This window comes from Molossus molossus, unplaced genomic scaffold (genome assembly GCF_014108415.1).
Source record: "Molossus molossus isolate mMolMol1 unplaced genomic scaffold, mMolMol1.p scaffold_m16_p_14, whole genome shotgun sequence".
NCBI lineage: Eukaryota > Metazoa > Chordata > Mammalia > Chiroptera > Molossidae > Molossus > Molossus molossus.
Genome location: NW_023425349.1, coordinates 30,735,845 through 30,754,256, shown reverse-complemented (window position 1 = coordinate 30,754,256; position 18,412 = coordinate 30,735,845). Strand labels below are relative to the sequence as shown.

The following is an 18,412-nucleotide window of genomic DNA, read 5'->3' as shown; positions in this document are numbered from 1 at the left end:
ACCATGAGTAAAGATATAGAAACACTGAAAACCAACCAAGTGGAAATGAAGAATGACATAGCACAAATTAAGAACACATTGGAAGGACTAACCAGCAGAGTAGAGGAAGCTGAGGACCGGATCAGTGAATTAGAAGACAGGGTAGAAAAAATCAACCAATCAGAAAACCAAAAAGAAAAAATAATTAAAAAACAGGAAGATAGCTTAAGAGAACTGTGGGACAACTGGAAACATAATAACATTCGCATCATAGGAGTCCCTGAAGAGGAAGAAAATGGGCAAGGCTTAGAGAATATATTTGAAGAAATAGTGACAGAAAACTTTCCTAACTTGGTGAAGGAAGAAGGCATTCAAATTCAAGAAGCACAGAGAGCCCCAAGTAAGAAGAACCCAAACAGGCCCACACCAAGACACATAGTAATTAAAATGCCAAAAATTAAAGACAAAGAGACAATCCTAAAGGCAGCAAGAGATAAGCAACAGGTTACCTACAAAGGAAACCCCATAAGGCTCTCAGCTGACTTCTCAACAGTAACTCTACAGGCCAGAAGGGAATGGCATGAAGTAATCAAGGTCATAAAAAACAATGATCTGAATCCAAGACTACTCTATCCATCAAGGCTATCATTCAAAATAGACGGTCAAATAAAGAGCTTCCCAGACAAAAAAAGGCTAAGGGAATATATTGATACCAAACCAGCACTACAAGATATGCTAAAAGGACTGCTGTAATTAGTAGAAGAAATAGGAAGAAAAATATAACCACACCAAACAAAAATGGCAATATTTATTTAAGTACATATCAATTATCACCTTAAATGTGAATGGTTTGAATGCTCTGATAAAAAGACACAGAGTAGCTGACTGGATAAGAAAGCATGACTCACATATATGTTGTTTACAAGAGACCCACCTCACAACAAAAGACTCACATAGGTTGAAAGTGAAGGGATGGAAAAAAATCTTTCAAGCAAACGAAAAGGAAAAAAAAGCTGTGGTAGCAATACTCATATCTGATAAAATAGATTTCAAAAGGAAAACCATAACTAGAGACAAAGAAGGCCACTACATAATATTGAAAGGATCTATCCAACAGGAAGATATAACCTTGGTAAACATATATGCACCCAATATAGGAGCACCAACATATATTAAAAATCTTCAGGAGGACTTCAAAGAAGAAATCAACAGCAATACAATCATAGCAGGGGACTTCAGTACCCCGCTGACATCACTTGATAGATCATCTAGACAAAAAATTAACAAAGAAACACAGACTCTAAATGAAGCACTAGATCAAATGGATTTCATAGATATCTACAGAGAATTACACCCCAAAACAGCAGAATTCACATTCTTCTCAAGTGCACATGGGACATTCTCAAAGATAGACCACATGTTAGGGCACAAACTAAGTCTCTACAAGTTCAAGAAGATTGAAATCATATCAAACATCTTCTCAGATCACAATGGCATGAAACTAGAAATCAATTGCAACAAGAACATGCAAGGACATTTGAAAACATGGAGGCTAAATAGCATGTTATTGAACAATGAGTGGGTTACCATGGAGATCAAGGAAGAAATTAAAAACTTCCTGGAAACCAATGAAAATGAACACACAACAACACAAAATCTATGGGATGCAGCGAAAGCAGTTCTGAGAGGGAAGTTCATAGCACTACAGGCCTACCTCAAGAAGCAAGAAAAATTTCTAATAGACTATCTAACCTCACAACTTAAAGAACTAGAAAGTAAACAAAAAGAAAACCCCAGAGCAAGTAGAAGGAAGGAAATAGTAAAGATCAGAGCAGAAATAAATGACATGGAGACCAAAATAACAATTCAAAGGATCAATGAAACAAAGAGCTGGTTCTTTGAAAAGATAAACAAGATTGATGGATCCTTAGCTAGACTCACCAAGAAACAATGAGAGAGAACCCAAATACACAAAATCAGAAATGAAAGAGGAGAAATAATAACTGACACCACAGAAATAAAAAGGATTGTTAACAAATATTATGAACAATTGTACGGCAACAAATTCAACAATCTACGTGAAATGGACAAATTTCTAGAAACCACATAGTCTCCCAAAACCGAACCTAGAAGAGATAGAAAACTTGAACAGACCAATAACAACAAAAGAAATTGAAGATGTAATCAAGACTCTCCTAGCAAACAAAAGCCCAGGCCTGGACGGCTTCACGGGGGAATTTTACTGAACATTCAAAGAACTAATACCCATTCTCCTCAAACTATTTCAAAAAATTCAAGAAGAAGGAAGACTTCCAAACTCGTTTTATGAGACCAGCATAGTTCTAACTTCAAAACCAGAAAAAGACACTACAAAGAAAGAAAACTTCAGGCCAATATCCCTGATGAACATAGATGCCAAAATCCTGAACAAAATACTAGCAAATCGAATCCAGCAATATATCAAAAAAATTATTCACCATGACCAAGTGGGATTCATCCCAGGGATGCAAGGCTGGTATAATATTTGCAAATCAATAAATGTGATATACCACATAAAGAAAATGAAAGATAAAAATCATATGATCATATCAATAGATGCTGAAAAAGCATTCGACAAAATCCAGCATCCATTTCTGATAAAAATGCTCAGCAATCTGGGAATAGAGGGATCATATCTTGACATAATAAAGGCCATATATGAAGACCTACAGCAAACATCATACTCAATGGGCAAAAACTAAAAGCATTTCCCTTAAAAACAGGAACAAGACAGGGATGCCCACTTTTGCCACTCTTATTTAACATAGTACTGGAAGTCTTAGCCACAGCAATCAGACAGGAAAAAAAACATAAAAGGGATCCAAATTGGAAAGGAGGGAGTGAAACTGTCATTATTCGCAGATGACATGATACTGTACGGAGAAAACCCCAAAGACTCCATCAAAAATTTACTAGATTTAATAAACGAATTTGGCAAAGTAGCAGGATACAAAGTTAATGTCAAGAAATCAATGGCATTCTTATACACCAATGATGAACTCACAGAAAGAGAAACTAAAAAAAAAAAACCCAACAATCCCATTTACCACCGCAGCAAAAAAGTTAAGATACCTAGGAATAAACTTAACCAAAGAAATAAAGGACCTATTTGCAGAAAACTACAGGTCATTGAAAAAAGAAATAGAGGAAGATATGAAAAAGTGGAAGCATATACCTTGTTCATGGATTGGAAGAATTATCATTAAAATGTCCATACTACCCAAAGCAATCTATAGATTCAATGCAATCCTCATCAAAATACCAACGACATACTTCACAGAACTAGAACAAATACTTCAAAAGTTCATATGGAACCAAAAAAGACCCCGAATAGCCACAGAAATCTTGAAAAAAAAATAGAACAAAGTAGGTGGGATCACATTACCAGATTTCAGGTTATACTACAAAGCCACTGTAATCAAAACAGCCTGGTACTGGCACAAGAACAGGCAGATAGATCAACGGAACAGAATAGAGAACTCAGGAATGGACCCAAGACAATATGCTCAATTAATATTTGACAAAGGGGGCAAGAGCATACAGTGGAGTAAAGACAGCCTCTTTAATAAATGATGTTGGGAAAACTGGACAGCTACATGATAAAAAATGAAGCGAGACCACCAACTTACACCATACACAAGAATAAACTCAAAATGGATAAAAGACTTAAATGTGACTCATGAATTCATAAAAATCCTAGAAGAAAATGTAGGCAACAAAATTTCAGACATCATACGCAGCAGAATTTTCACTGATACATCACCTATGGCAACAGAAACAGGAGAAAATGAACACATGAAACTACATTAAACTAAAAAGCTTCTGCACAGCAAAAGAAACAACCACCAAAATGGAAAGGCAACCCACTCTATGGGAGAGCATAACTGCCAACGATACAGCAGATAAGGGGTTAATTTCCAAAATATATAGAGCGCTCATACAACTCAACAAAAGGAAGACAAAGAACCAAATTAAAAAATGGGCATGCCCTGGCCGGTTTGGCTCAGCGGTTAGAGCGTCGGCCTGCGGTCCTGAGAGACCCGGGTTCGGTTCCCGCTAAGGGCATGTACCTCGGTTGCAGTTTGTCCCCGGCCCTGGTCGGTTGTGCGGGTGGCAGCCACTCGATGTGTCCCTTTCACATCGATGTTTCTCTCTCTCTCTGTTCCTCTCTCTCCCCACCCCACTCTACCTGAACAAAAAATGAAAAAATGTCCTCGGGTGAGGATAAAAAAAAAAAAAAAAAAAAAAAAAAATGGGCAGAGGAACTAAATAGACACCTCTCCAAACAGGACATACAAATGGCTAAGAGATATATGAAGAAATGCTCAACATCACTAATCATCAGAGATATGCAAATTAAAACAACAATGAGGTATCACCTCACACCTGTCAGAATGGCCACCATCAACAATCATCAAACAACAAGTATTGGTGAGGGTGTGGAGAAAAGGGGACTCTAGTTCATTGCTGGTGGGAATGCAGACTGGTGCAGCCACTATGGAAAACAATATGGTTGTACCGCAAAAAATTAAAAATTGAACTGTCATTTGACCCAGTGATCCCACTTCTAGGAATATACTCTAAGAAGCCTGAAACACCAATCAGAAAGAATATATGTACCCCCATGTTTGTAGCAGCACTATTTACAATAGCTAAGATCTGGAAACAGCCCAAATGTCCATCAGTAGACAAATGGATAAAGAAGCTGTGGTACATATACACAATGGAGTACTATGCAGCTATAAGAAAGATAGATCTCTTATCCTTTGAGATGACATGGAGGGACCTGGAAAGTATTATCCTAAGCGAAACAAGCCAAACAGAGAAAGACAAATATCATATGATCTCACTTATTTGTGGAATATAATGAACATGACAGTCTGAGGAATGGGGTAGTCCCAGAGACGTGGAAGTGGGGTACAGACTGACAATCCCCAGAAGAGAGGTGGTAGGGGAGAGATAAACCACAGAACTTATATGCATGTATGCATGAACAATGGACATGGACAACAAAGCTGGGAACAGGGTGGGGAGGGTTTGGGAGGTGGGTATCAGTGGGGGGAAATGGAGAAACATCTGTAACAAAAATAAATTAATTAATTAAAAAAAAATCTGGGGCACAGATGGGACACTATGGCCTTCAGGATTAAGATCTGATGGGTCAGGAATCCCCTCCTGCCTCCTAATGTTTAGAGGAGCTTCAGCTATGTGGGCTGCACAGGTGATCCTGCAACCTGAGGGAAGCCAAGGCCATGGACCAGAGGGGCTCGGTGCCTCCCGCGAGCCTGGCCCTGTCTCAGATCAAGCGGGTTTAGGAGCACAGCAGCCTCACCGAAAGGCTGCCCAGTCCTCCAACGCAGGGGTTCTCAGATGCATCAGAGGGTCTGATTCACAGGGTCAGGGAAGAGTCCTCAAGCTCCCAGGTGACAACCACACAGATGCTGCTGGTCCAGGGACAGCACTTTGAGAACCACTGCTCTGGAGAATGGGACTACCCGATCCTGGAAAGAGAGGGTTCTGAAGCGTTGACAACTCAGAATGAACCTCCTAGGATAACGAAGCCAAGGAAAATCACTCAGATACAAACTACAATGTGTGCATTCCCAGTGCCCAACACCAATGCCACCCAGAACAGCCACATGGCAGGTCCCTGGTCACTGCTGGTTCCAGTAAAATTTCCACTGAGATGAGGTCTCTAGAAGAATCCCTACCCAAAAACAATGTCATATCAAAAAAAGACCCAGTTAAGAAACAGCAGCATGGCCTGTGCTGAGTTCTGTGGGGGTGTGACTTGCTGACCCGGCCGGCTCCTCCATTGTTCCGATGGCCCCTGGTGACTCAGCACAGGGGCTAGGAATTCTCAGCACCCCTGCCACCCCCATCGCACCATCCCAGGTGCAGGCGGACTAAGGGCAACAGAGGGCAAATCACTGTGTTTGCCCCTAGGAATCTGGCCTAAGGGACAGAGACTCCTTACTGAACACACACGTGCCAGGTAGCATGCAGGGTGAGGGGGCTGAGAGGTCAGCAAGGCTCTTGTCCACAGCGCTCTCCAGCCCCATGGTGGTGGGCGACCAATGAGAGAGCAGATGGTGTATTACAACTGGTACAGTGAGGGGCACATCTGATCCTGCCTGGGGAGGCAGGTGGAACCAGGCATGGGGGAAGGTGTTCCCGCAGAGAGAGAAGCCAGTAGGGGGGTGTGGCTGAACCAAAGGGGATAGTGACTGAAGGTGAGACAGAGGAGGAGGCCTTGAGGGACCATGAAGGGTCTCTGCAACCAGGATGAGGAGCTCATTTCTGCTCAGAGCAGCAGGGAAGGCCCATGACTCTAAGGCTAGCTCTTGGGTTAGATGCAAACCCCAAGTCCCCCACCCTCCCCTACAGGAGTGTCCCCCAGGCTACCGCTCCATAATGACACGTGATAACTTTAGAGAAAGTGACCAGAGACCCCTTTGGTGGGGCAGATGGTGACTTGGCCAGCGGGGAAGCTTTCAAAGGGCCAGGCAGGGCTGCGGAAGGCTGAAAAGGCAGGTGCTTTGAAGGGGAAGCTCTTGCAGATGGTGCCCTTTCCGTCTGGGACAGATCAAGGGCTCCGGTGGGTCCTGGCCTTGGGGGAGGCTCTGGTATGCAAAGGTCAGCCCTAGAAGGTCTGTGATCACTGAGGACCGGCTGGGCAGGGAGTGTTGGAGCCTGTTTCGGGGGTGGGGAGGAAGGGGGGGATGCCTGTGGCAGGCACAAACCAGCCACACTCCGAGCTCCTGAAGGGCCAGCCAGGGACGCGGGAACCAGATTTGAGATGACAAAGCACAGCAGCTGCCCCTCGCATGGTGCTTATGGTGAGCCGGGCACTTCCCTTAGCGCACTATGTTTCTGAGCACATTTAATTCTCATGACAACGCTAACGGTTAGTTAGTACTGTTATCCCCATTTTCAAGATGAATAAATGGAGGCACAGAGAGGTAAATAATTCTCATGGTCACACCCCGGACAATGGCAGGAGTAAGGTCACTGATCAGATCTCTCTAAGTCCTCATCACAAATTCTTTAAGCTAGGAATAATCTTAGAGTCAACCGGCCTTACCCCCATAACTTACAGAAGGGGAAACTGAGTCCCGGAGAGACTGAGTGATCTGTCCAGGGTACATGGTTAACTGCATCAGAGAACTAGCAACCAGAAGAACAGCTTGATGAAGAAGGTTTAGTAGGTGGTAGGACCTGGAACCAGGGGGAGGGGCCTAAATACCCCTGTTAGTCCCTGCTGGTCCTTCCGGACACTGCTGCTCTGGCCTCCACCCTGTGTCTGCAGTGCCCACGTGAGGGTTACTCAGCATTCAGGTCTCTGACTTCTTTGCCCTCATTCCGGTGACCTCTGCCACTAATCTGCCTTAGCTATTCACTCACAGCCAGGGCCTGGCTCCTCAACCCCTACATCCCTCTTCCTGCTCTGACCACAGCCTCCCATCCCTCCACCTCCCTCACCCACATGTCCTCACGCTTCCAAGAGACCTCCAGAGCTCCACTTCCTCCAAGCCCACGGTCACCTGCCTGCCCTCTCCATCTCGGGCCTCATGGACCAGCCTCTCAGCAGTACCCTCAATCTTCACCACCCGCCCCCACTGTCTTCCACCTGACAGAGTCCCAGGCTGGGTCAAGGTGATTCTCCACCTTCATCCTACTCCAGTCACCCGGCCTGCGGAAGGCAGTCAAGCTGCCGAGTAGCCTGGGCTACTCTGAGCACAAGGGCTCCCACCACAAGGGGGCATCGTTTCCACCCTGAATTCCTGAGCCAGCTGTCAACACCAACCCACATGGGCAGCACCCTGAAATCACCTGGAAAGCCTGAATGGATGCTAATGCTGGGGACATCTCACATCATTGTTCTGGGGGCTGGCCTGGGTACCAGGATTTATAAAGCTCCCCTAGGGATTCAAAAATACATCCTATCCATACAGAGGAATACTACTCAGCTGTACATAGAAGCGAACTTCTATACAGGCACATAGATAAACCTTGAAAGCACTGTGCTGAAAAGAATCCAAGCACACATGCAGAATACATGTTATATAGTTCTATTTACATGGAAATCTCAGAAAAGGCAAAACTATAGAGCAAGCCAATGAACCTGGGGCTGGGGTCGGGCTGACTGCCAATGGAGAACTTCCAGAGTGATGGGAGGGTTCTGAGACTGGACTGTGATGATTATACATGTTTTAAAAATAAGTGAACTGTATACCAACAATGGGATGGATGGACGCTATATAAATCACTCCAATAGAGTTGCTAAAAGGGGGGGGGGGGGAGGAAAACAAATCTAACCTATATAATTTAAATGTGGTTTTGTATTTAAAAAAAAAATTCCCCTGGTGATGCTAATGAGCAGTCAGCATTGAGAAGCCAGTGAAAGAGGCCTGACACCCACGGACCCCAAGCCATGTTCATGCCTCTCTGGCCCTCGAGAGCTCAGGGCCTCGGCCCCTCAGGGGCCACGCTGTTGGTTTTTGAATGAATGGATACGCATTCCTGCAGCTTGTCTCACGAATCAGCAGCATGGCAAACGTCCATTTAATAGCACCAAGCATGCGTGTCTTCCATTTATGTTCTCATCTAACCCTCTCATCTCCAGGGCCTGTGAGATGGAGATAAATCTCCCTACTTTACATAGGGAGACTGGGATCTCATTCGGGTGAAGTGCTGCCCGGTGTCTCACACAGTCGCTGCTTGGAAAGCTGGGCCTAGAGATCAGCCGACTTGGTGTCTAGTCTTTCCTTCTTCTCTCAGCTCATTTAAATCTTTACTCCAAAGAGGGCAGGGCTGAAGTGAGCTTGCTCTTTTCGGCCACTGATGTGGGTCCTGGCAGCAGCTCTGGATCTGGTATATCTGAGTCAACAAGGTGAAGTGACCTGTCGGAGTCACATGGCAAAGCTGGGCTTAGAGATGGGCATATCTGACCCAAGACCTGAGCAGCCTCTGGGTCACCACTCACTGACCTTAAATCTCAACGATCCTGGGCTGGAAGGAGCAGCTGGTTCCAAGGTGGGATGGCCCTCAGCTCTACCCCCTCTCAGTCCCAATGGAATGAGCTCCTTGGGATTAAGGTTTCCCCCCGAACCCCCTTCAACTTTCGGATTGCTTTCATTTGACATTCCTTCCAGTGCACCAGTCCAGAACAGAAGTGCTCGACGCTGCTGATCGACCAGTTTCATAAAAGGAATCCAGTTTCCTCTGCACTCACAAAAAGCTGTTAGCCCCTGGCGAGTCTCCAGGGCCTGCACTCCAGCAATGCAGCCCAGACATCAGGAGAGGGATGCCAAAGCCCTTGGGCACAGAGAGGAGTCAGCTGGGCGGAGAGATTTACATCAAGAGGGGTTCTCGCCAGCAACACCACCAAGCAACATCCTGTCCTCAGCAAGGGGGCTTCCCTCTGAGATGCCCTGAAACTCAGCGGAGGGCCCTCACACAGCTGTGCAGGGATGGAGATGTGCACCAAACTGTCAATACCTGACCCCAGTGGGTGGGGACAGTGTGATGTAGAAAACACTGGCCAACAGTCCCGAGAGCCAGGCTTCCAGCCTCAGCTGGGCTCTTTCCCAGCATGTGCCCTGGGGCAAGACGCGCAGCCCTCAGCAAGCCTCAGTTCCACCTGTCAGATGGGAACCATACCCCGCCCTGCAGGGCGGCTGTCTGTGAGAGTGTTGGGGAATCCACAAAGCCCTCAACTAAGTCAGGGCTGGACATTTTACCTCTTTAGATCAAGGCTTTCAGGTTTTTCAATTCTCCCAGGTCACATGCAGTGCCCACGTGACTGCAGGAAGTTGTGGATGGAAAGCAGGAGCAATGTGAGTCTCGACTGGGAGCCTGGACCACAGGCTTCAGTCTTGACTTTTCTGAGAATCATCTTTCATGATTCAGAGATGGTTTGAAACTCTGACCTTTTCCCCTTCCCTTCTCTGGGCCTCAGTTTCTCCTTTTATACAATGAGGGGGTTAGGGAGGTGTGTCTAAGGGTCCCTCAGGCTCTGACAGCCAAAGACTCGACTGGAAAAAATCTGGTCCCTCCAGATTGCCGCAGAGGCCCGTGTTAACCGGGCCACAGTCCGGCCTCCCGTCAGCCAGGTTCACACTCCTTTCAGAACATTTGTTGCTGCTGTGAAGGGCAGTCTTCCAGCAAAAGCCTCGTCAGTGTTTGGCGATGAGTCACTCCCCCTGGAGGTCTATTCCCTTTGTGCCTCTCCCTCGGGACTGAGACCAGAGGTGGGAAGACGAGGGCCAGTCTTGCATGGGAAGAGTTTGCTTTGTTTGGATAACCACAGATGGTGGGGCCAAACACTCCTGCTTTTCAAGCACCTCCCGAAACATCCCTCTCTGTGCATGAACGTTACCGTTTACAAAGTTCTTTCAAATCCATGACTCATCTGATTTGGACAAGAATCCTGAAGGGATAGGGGAGGAAATCGAAGCTCAGAGAAGAAAGGTGACTTCTCCAAAGTCATGGAGCGGCCCCTCCTTCCCATGGGAGATATGGGCAGAGCCTCCGAAAGGTAAGTGCAAGGCTGGGGTGGAAATCAGGTCTGGTGATTCCCAGCCCTCAATCCCCCACCCTCCTCGCCTACCACCCCCTGCCAGAATGGGGGGTCTTTTCCAACCCCTCCCACTAAGGTCGGCCTGGATGTCTGTCTCACACGTTTACTCCCCACATGGTGCAGTGTTTTTCTCTTGGGCAGCTAAGCACACCCGGAATGTCTTGCCTCATTGGGAGGCTCCAAGTATCAAGACCACATGGGGAGGGAGAGAGGCAAACAGGAGCCACAAGGAGAATAGGGAGAAAGACGAGAGATGAGTTTGCCCATATCTGAATAGGAAAACTTTTTTTTTTAATCCTCATCCGAGGACATTTTTGCATTTTATCTTCAGATAGAGCAGGGAGGAGAAAGGGAGGAGGACAGAGAGAGAAACGTCGATGTGAGAGAGACACATTGAGTGGTCACTACCCACATGACCCCAACTGGGGCCAGGGACAAAACGCAACCAAAGTACCAAACCCAGGACTCTCTGGTCCGTGGGTCAATGCTCTAACCACTGAGCCAAACCGGCCAGGGCTGAGTAGGAAAACTTTTTAAATATTTGATAATATCCACTGTTAGTAAGAATGTGAGGAAATGAGCCCTGGCCAGTTTGGCTCAGAGGTTAGAGCATTGGCCCATAGACCAAAGAGTCATAGGTTTGATTCAGGTCAAGGGCACATACCACGACTGTGGTTTGTCCCGGCCCTGCTCGGGGTCATTCGGGAGGCAATTAGTCGATGTGTCGCTCTCACATTGATGTTTCTCTCTCTCTCTCCCTCCCACTCTATCTGAGGATAAATGGAAAAATATCCTCGGGTGAGGATTTTTTAAAAAAAAGAATGTGAGGAAATGAGAATTTTTCAAATGCATTGGTGGTACTAGAAACTGGAACAGCCTTTCTGGAAATCAATTTGTCTCACTATTTTAAATGACCCAGAAATTCTACTTCTAGAAATCTACTAGGTGGGAAGGTGTCGGCTGTGATGTTAAAAAGCTGTAAACATCCATAAAGGTCTGGTTCAATAAATTATCATCTATCCATCTGACAGAACACCATGGCCCATTAATAATGATGAGGTCAATCAAGACTTCTAAGATCTGCTGTAACGTGAAAACAGCAAAATCTACAGTCTGAAGTCACTGGGTTTAAACAAATATATTGAAAAAGTTCTGGGCAGACAAAAACTGAACTGAGTGGGGTTCACTGGGGAGAGAATGTAGAAATTAGCAACCTTTTTCTTTTTTTACTGTATACATTTTGGCAGGTTTTTTTTATTTTTGCAAAAATAGCACCATGTGTAATGTGTGGTTGGTTGTAAGCCACTAAAACAAACAGACAAAAACCCACCCAACTGATGGTGACACCAGGCTTCCTTTCCCGGGCAGCTCCTCCCCAAAACTTTCCTCCCCGGAGAGGCGCTATGGGTGGCACATCTGATTTTAGACGGTCACTACGACAGCATCAGTAACAAGGACAACACACCTACAGGGGTGGTGAGGGAATAAGCCACGTGGTCTAGCAGAAGGCACAGTGAAAGGGAAGGGTTAGCTCCTACGCGGGCTAGGATGGAGCGTTCACCTGTCCCAGCCACAATCAAGTCCCTCAGCCATCAGCTCTGTTTGGACAACGGTAAGACAGCTTTGGTCCTGCTAATAAAAGTGCTTTAAAGCCCTGTGATATTGCCCATCCCTGACTCAGCCCCAAGGCCCGTGCCGGAGAGGGCAGCTGCTGACAGGGAGGGGAGCGCGCCCCTCCGCTCGGTACCTCGGAGAACCTCTGCACGTCTTGGGTGAGTGTGCCCACTCGCTTCCACTGGAAATGCTTCAGCAGCTTCAGGATGGCTGGGTTCACCGCGTTGTCCGACGGGACAGTCCGGAAGAAATAAGGGTATTTTTTCTTGTCAGCGAGGACAGGCGTGGTCGCAGCAAAGGAAAGCTGAAAAACACGAGAGAGAGAGAACCTCACTGGTGGGCCTCGCCGCTCCGCGCCCGGATCTTTTGGAACACACTAGACCTTTAGTTCTGACTTGGGCACAAACGCACAGGGCAAGATATCTTTAAACCTTTTTATTGTAAAAGGAATACATTATAATGGAAGAGAAGACTTTAAAAGTACAAAATAAGGAGAAAGAAGGAAAAAATGGGCCAATAATTTACCCCTTGCCAAAGAACCATTGATGTTGTAGTTTATTGCCTTCTGGTCATTTTTCCATGCACAATAATTTTAGTTTTTTCTTTTATCCTCACCCGAGGACATTTTGGCATTTATCTTCAGATAGAGTGGGAGGGAGAGAGGGAGGAAGAGAGAGAGAAACATTGATATGAGAGAGACACATCGAGTGGCTGCCACCCACACACCCCAACAACCCCAACCGGGGCCAGGGACAAACTGCAACCAAGATACGTGCCCTTAGCAGGAACCGAACCGGGTCTCCCTGGTCTGTAGGCTGATGCTCTAACCACTGAGCCAAACTGGCCAGGGCCACAGTAATTTTTTTAAAAAAAGATTCTCGAGGTCATTTCACATACATAATTAAACTGCCCCCCTCCCTGGCACACTTATCATTATCCTACAGGAATTCAGCTATCCTGTTAACTCCTTGTAAACACTGTCATCACTGCACAATATTCCAGTATATGAAAATATCACAATTTATTGAATCATCTCTAATTTGGGGCATTTAGATAATTTCTAATTTGTCATTACTGTCATATTATTCTACAAGCATCCTTGTGCACAGCTTCTCCCCCCCCCGCCCCAAATTTCAGGCTATTTCTATAGAACAAAGTCTGTGATATAAAATTTCCCAGATAAAGCGTAACGCACTTTCAAGATTTGATCCTTATTTCCAAAAAGGATTGTATCAATTTACATACTCACTCACCAGGTATAATTAGAGAGCCAATTTCACCACATTCTTGTCAACAGAGGAAATAAAACATTATTCTAATTTTATAATGATTCATCACCGAAAAACTGGAATCATGTTACATTCATTAGTTATTCATAATGTTTAACCTTTTTCCATGTGGCCGTTAACTAGCAGTGTGTCCTATTTTGGGAATTTGCTTTTTCATGTCTTCTGTTTCTTTTTTGAGTGGTATTCTAATGCTTTTCTTATTGCGTTTAATGAAAACTTTTATATGTATAGCATTCAAATTCAGGCTGCTACAGTTGCTGTGAATATTCCAGTTTGTCTGCTTTCCCATTTTGTGTATGTATTTTAATTAATACTTAGTGGTCGAATCTGTCCACCTTTCCCTTTATTATTTTTTCTCTCTCTTTTAAGTGCCAGTAAGTTGCTAAACTGGATTTTTTTTTTTTTTTTTAATCCTCACCCGAGGATATTTTTCCATTTTTTGTACAGATAGAGTGGGAGGGAGAGAGGGGAAGGGAGAGAGAGAGAGAAACATCGACGTGAAGGGACACATCGAGTGGCTGCCACCCGCACGACCAACCAGGGCCGGGGACAAACTGCAACCGAAGTACGTGCCCTTAGCGGGAACCGAACCTGGGTCTCTCCGGACCGCAGGCCGATGCTCTAACCACTGAGCCAAACTGGCCAGGGCGCTAAACTGGATTTTAATGATCTGTCCAACAAGGCCCAACTTAAATGTCACCTCTTCCATTACGTTTCCTCTGACCTCTGCTCTCCCTTCCCTCAGCCCAGTCAACAGAAGTGGCCTATCCGCCTTCTGTACCTTTGCAGTGTGTGGTGTCCTGTAGTTTGATTTGCAATTATCCTATTATTAGTGAGGGTGAGCATCTCTCCTGTGTTTGAGAGCATTCGCAGGTTCCTTCTGGAGACTGTTCACATCCTTAGTCTGTGTTCCAGTTTGACCTGTTTTTCGTATCAGTTTGTAGAAACGATCTTGTATATGAAGGAAATTAGCTCTTTGTGATATAAGTTACTGTTTTCTCCCCTCAGTTTCTTTTGATATTTCTTAGAGTGTCTTTGGCCACATGGAAGTTTTTTTAAAAATGTGGTTGAATTTGTCTACTTCTAAATGTTATGTCTTCAGGTTTGGAGTCATATTTTCCACTCTAAGATTGAAAAAATTCCTTCATGGTTTCTTCTAGTCTGTCATCTCTCCCTCCCTTCTCTTCCTTTCCCCTTCCCCTTCCCCTTCCCCTTCCCCTTCCCCTTTCCTCCCCCTCCCTCCCTCTCCCCCTCCCTCCCTTCCTTCCTCTCTTTCTCTTATTTCACTTGAATCTTTGATACTAAAGGGCATGGTTGAAGCAAGCTCACTCTTGCCTGCCCCCAGGTCTCTTCCCACACTCTTGCCCGTCCCAGCAGCAGCTTAGAGTCCAATTCAGCATCCAAGGAAGTAACATCCTGGCACCCCAGGCCCCAGCTGAAGAAGCTCGTCACCCGAGGAAGCACTCCCTCCCCGAGACAGGCAGAGCGGGTCAGTGGAGATCTGGTCCCTTTCCCTGGTCTGGTTCAGAGGAGGATCCCCGGATCTCCAAAGTCCACTCAGCAGCCTAAACAGGTCCCATCTGTTGGAGCTGAACACACACCTGGAACTAAAGAGCCCCTACAGGAACCAATCTTTAAGATCCTCACAGAGATAGGGACATCATCCCAAGACTGGTAAAAGTCAAGGACAGAATGGCTGTCAAAAAAATTCTGGATACAATAAGGACCAACAGAAAGAAGCTACAGAGAAGACAATCACTGCTGGACACACTGAGGAACACTTGCATTCAGAGCTGTCCAGCTGTGTAGGTAGTGAGATCCCTGTTTCTGGAGGTATGCAAGCAGAGGCTGAACCATGACCTAAAGAGAACACAGAGGGGCTTCAAGGTGTCTATGAGCTCCCCCAAAACTGTGTGAAAAAGCTTATGTGGGTGTGTATGTGCATACAGACACACATTTTTCTGAAAAGAGGATCCATGGCTTCCATCAAGTTCACAAAGAGGATCCTACAACCCAAACAAGACCAGCGCCCTTGCTTCCGGTGATACTTAGGTCCCACAGTGAGCTCAACAAATAGAAGCTCTCTGCAGTCCCTAAAACCTAGTGCTCATGATTCTTCTCTCAATTTTAAAACACTTCAAGCCTCCTGTGGTTACCAATAGAAGGAACTATTAGAAAAATCAGGAGCAACTATTTCAGGACTTGTGATGGTATATGTGTCATCACATCCCAAAAACGCTTTTCTAATACAAATTTGGAGAATGTTGGTTTTCTGATGTGATTTCTGAATCACACTCTGGTTGACACTTTACCATTATTGTCCCATTAGTTCCAGGTCTACAATTAATTGTTGCTTGAACAACCTCATATGTTTGCCCTGTAGGTAATTACAGTGGTTACTGTTCAGTGAATAAATGGTCCATTGTGTTTACAATGGGCTTGGAGTACAATATATGCCCCAGGTCTAAATCATGTTGGGTGCAAAATATTAACTGGCACTGATATTTTCTGCACCATTTGAGATAATGCACACTTTGATTAGATAGCTTGGCATCACTGTTCCTCTCGCTTTCGCCCCCTAAAACGTCCTTCCATGGGCAAAGGCTGCAGATGCCCACTAGCACCGCTGAACTGCAGAACCGGAGGACCCTGCAAAATGGTCCCGCTCTGGGGTTCTCTACCCTGGCTGCACACTGGAATCATCTGGGGAGATTTTTACAAATAGTAATGATTTGGTCCCACCCCAAACCAACTGAATCAGAATCTCTGGGCACAGAGGTCTGATGGCATCTGTATTATTTAAAAACTCCCCAGGTGACAGTGATGCCCAGGGAAGGTTGAGAACCCTTGATACAGATCAATACCCTTCGTTTTTTCTTTCTTTCAATTTAACTTTCTATTGGTTTCAGGTGTACAATTCAGTGGTTAAGCAATGATATACTTTACATAGTGTTCACCTCGACATTTCCAGTACCCCAATTGGCTCCATACACAGTTATCGCCAAATTATTAACTATATTCCCTAATCTACACCTACATCCCTGTGACTATGTTGTAGCGACCAATTTGTACTTGTTAATCCCTTTACCTCTTTCACCCAGCCCCCAGCCCTCTTCCTGCTGGCATTTACCAGTTCGCTCTCTGTGTCTATGAGTCTGTTTCAATTTTGTTTGTTCATTTATTTTGTTCTATAGATTTACACATGTAAGTGAAATCATATGGTAATTGTTTTTCTCTGACTGACTTATTTCACTGAGCATAATACCCTCTAGGTCTATCCATGCTGTCACAAATGGTAAGATTTTATTCTTTTTTATGGCTGAGTAATAGTCCATTGTATATATGTACCACAGATATTTTATCCATTTGCCTATTGATGGGCACTTGGGCTGCTTTCATATCTTGACTATTGTAACACTGCAATGAACATATTAGTGTATATCTTCTTTCAAGTTAGTGTTTTGGATTTCTTCAGATATATACCAAGAAGTGGAATCGCTGGATCATAAGGCAAATACATTTTTTTTTTAAATCTTCACCCAAGTATATTTTTCTATTTACCTTCAGATAGAGTGGGAGGGAAGGGGAGAGAGGGAGAGGGAAAGAGAGAGAGAGACATTGATGTGAGAGAGACACATCTACTCGTTGCCTCCCACACAACCCCAACCAGGGCCAGGGACAAACTGCAACCTAGGTACACGCCCTCGACCGGAATCGAACCCGTGACTCTTGGGTCCATGGGCCGATGTTCTAACCGCTAAGCCAAACCAGCCATGGCAGGTAGATACATTTCTAATTTTTTGAGGAAACACCATACATTTTCCATAGTGACTGTAGCAATTCCCACCAACAGTCAGCACTTGCTCTTTTTGATTTATTGATGATAGCCATTTTGATAGGTCAACCCCCTTAGTTTTGAATAAGCAGAATGAGACCCAGAAACAGGGAGATATCGAGCTATCCACAGTAGCCAATAAGAGAGAGAAGCAGGGCTCAAACCCAGGTCTAAAGGACTCTAACACCAGAGCTCTTTCCCTTCTTGACGGCTGCCCCCAGCCTCCCCTGTGCTTGCCAGACCTTCCCCCACACAGTCACTCAGATCTTAAAACACAAGGCCTGGTGCTTTAGGGCCAGAACTTGAGAGACCCAACCTTTCTGGGCTCTCCTGCCTTATTTCACACAATCAAGTTCATTTCTAAACACACTGTGACTGAAGCTTTGAGTTAATCCCCAAACCAAGGATTTACTTCAGAGAGTACTTTTAACTTAATTTTATAATTCTGATATTTCTAGTTTTATTGTATTATTTTGAGAATTTGGCATGTACAATGTCTGCTTTTGGAGTTTATTGAGATTTTCTTTGTGGCCTATTTATTATACAATCAATTTTTGTACAAGTTCTATGGTGGCTGGAAAAGCAGATGGAGTCTCTGGTTGGAAACTATAAAAGTATCAGATTGCTTATGCATAAGTGATATAATAAAACTAACTAATTATATTATTACATGCTTTATATTTTTATTTACTTGACCTATTAAAGACTGAAAGGTTTGTTAAATTTTTCTCCATTGTCTCTGACAATTTCTTCATGTACTGTGTGGGGTAAAAGTAGGATTATAGTTGTTCGTATGGGTAATAATGCAATAATAAATAAATATATAAGGATAAACTATTTCACATACTCACAACTGTAAACCTACTTTGCCCCATCCTCTACTGCGACAGTTTTTGCTTTACATCCTTTGGTTTTATGTTGTTTTGAGCATAAATGTTCATAACAATTACACTTATTTTTTCAGCAATGAACACCCTTGCCTAGTACAAATATCAGGCACTTAATAGATACTCATTGAGTAAACTGAGGATTAAAATGTTTTTCAAGGTAAAATAAACCCTTTGTCATTTTATT

The 18,412-nt window shown here is 44.6% G+C and overlaps 1 protein-coding gene across 1 annotated transcript in view; it reads right to left on the bottom strand.

Moving 5' to 3' along the window:
* Window positions 1-18,412, bottom strand: part of GABBR2 (gamma-aminobutyric acid type B receptor subunit 2) — a 342,974-nt gene that overhangs the window by 195,489 nt on the left and 129,073 nt on the right. The window contains exon 3 of the mRNA XM_036261795.1: window positions 12,348-12,518. Coding sequence (XP_036117688.1) covers window positions 12,348-12,518 — 171 coding nt within the window. The remainder of the gene's footprint in view (window positions 1-12,347; window positions 12,519-18,412) is intronic.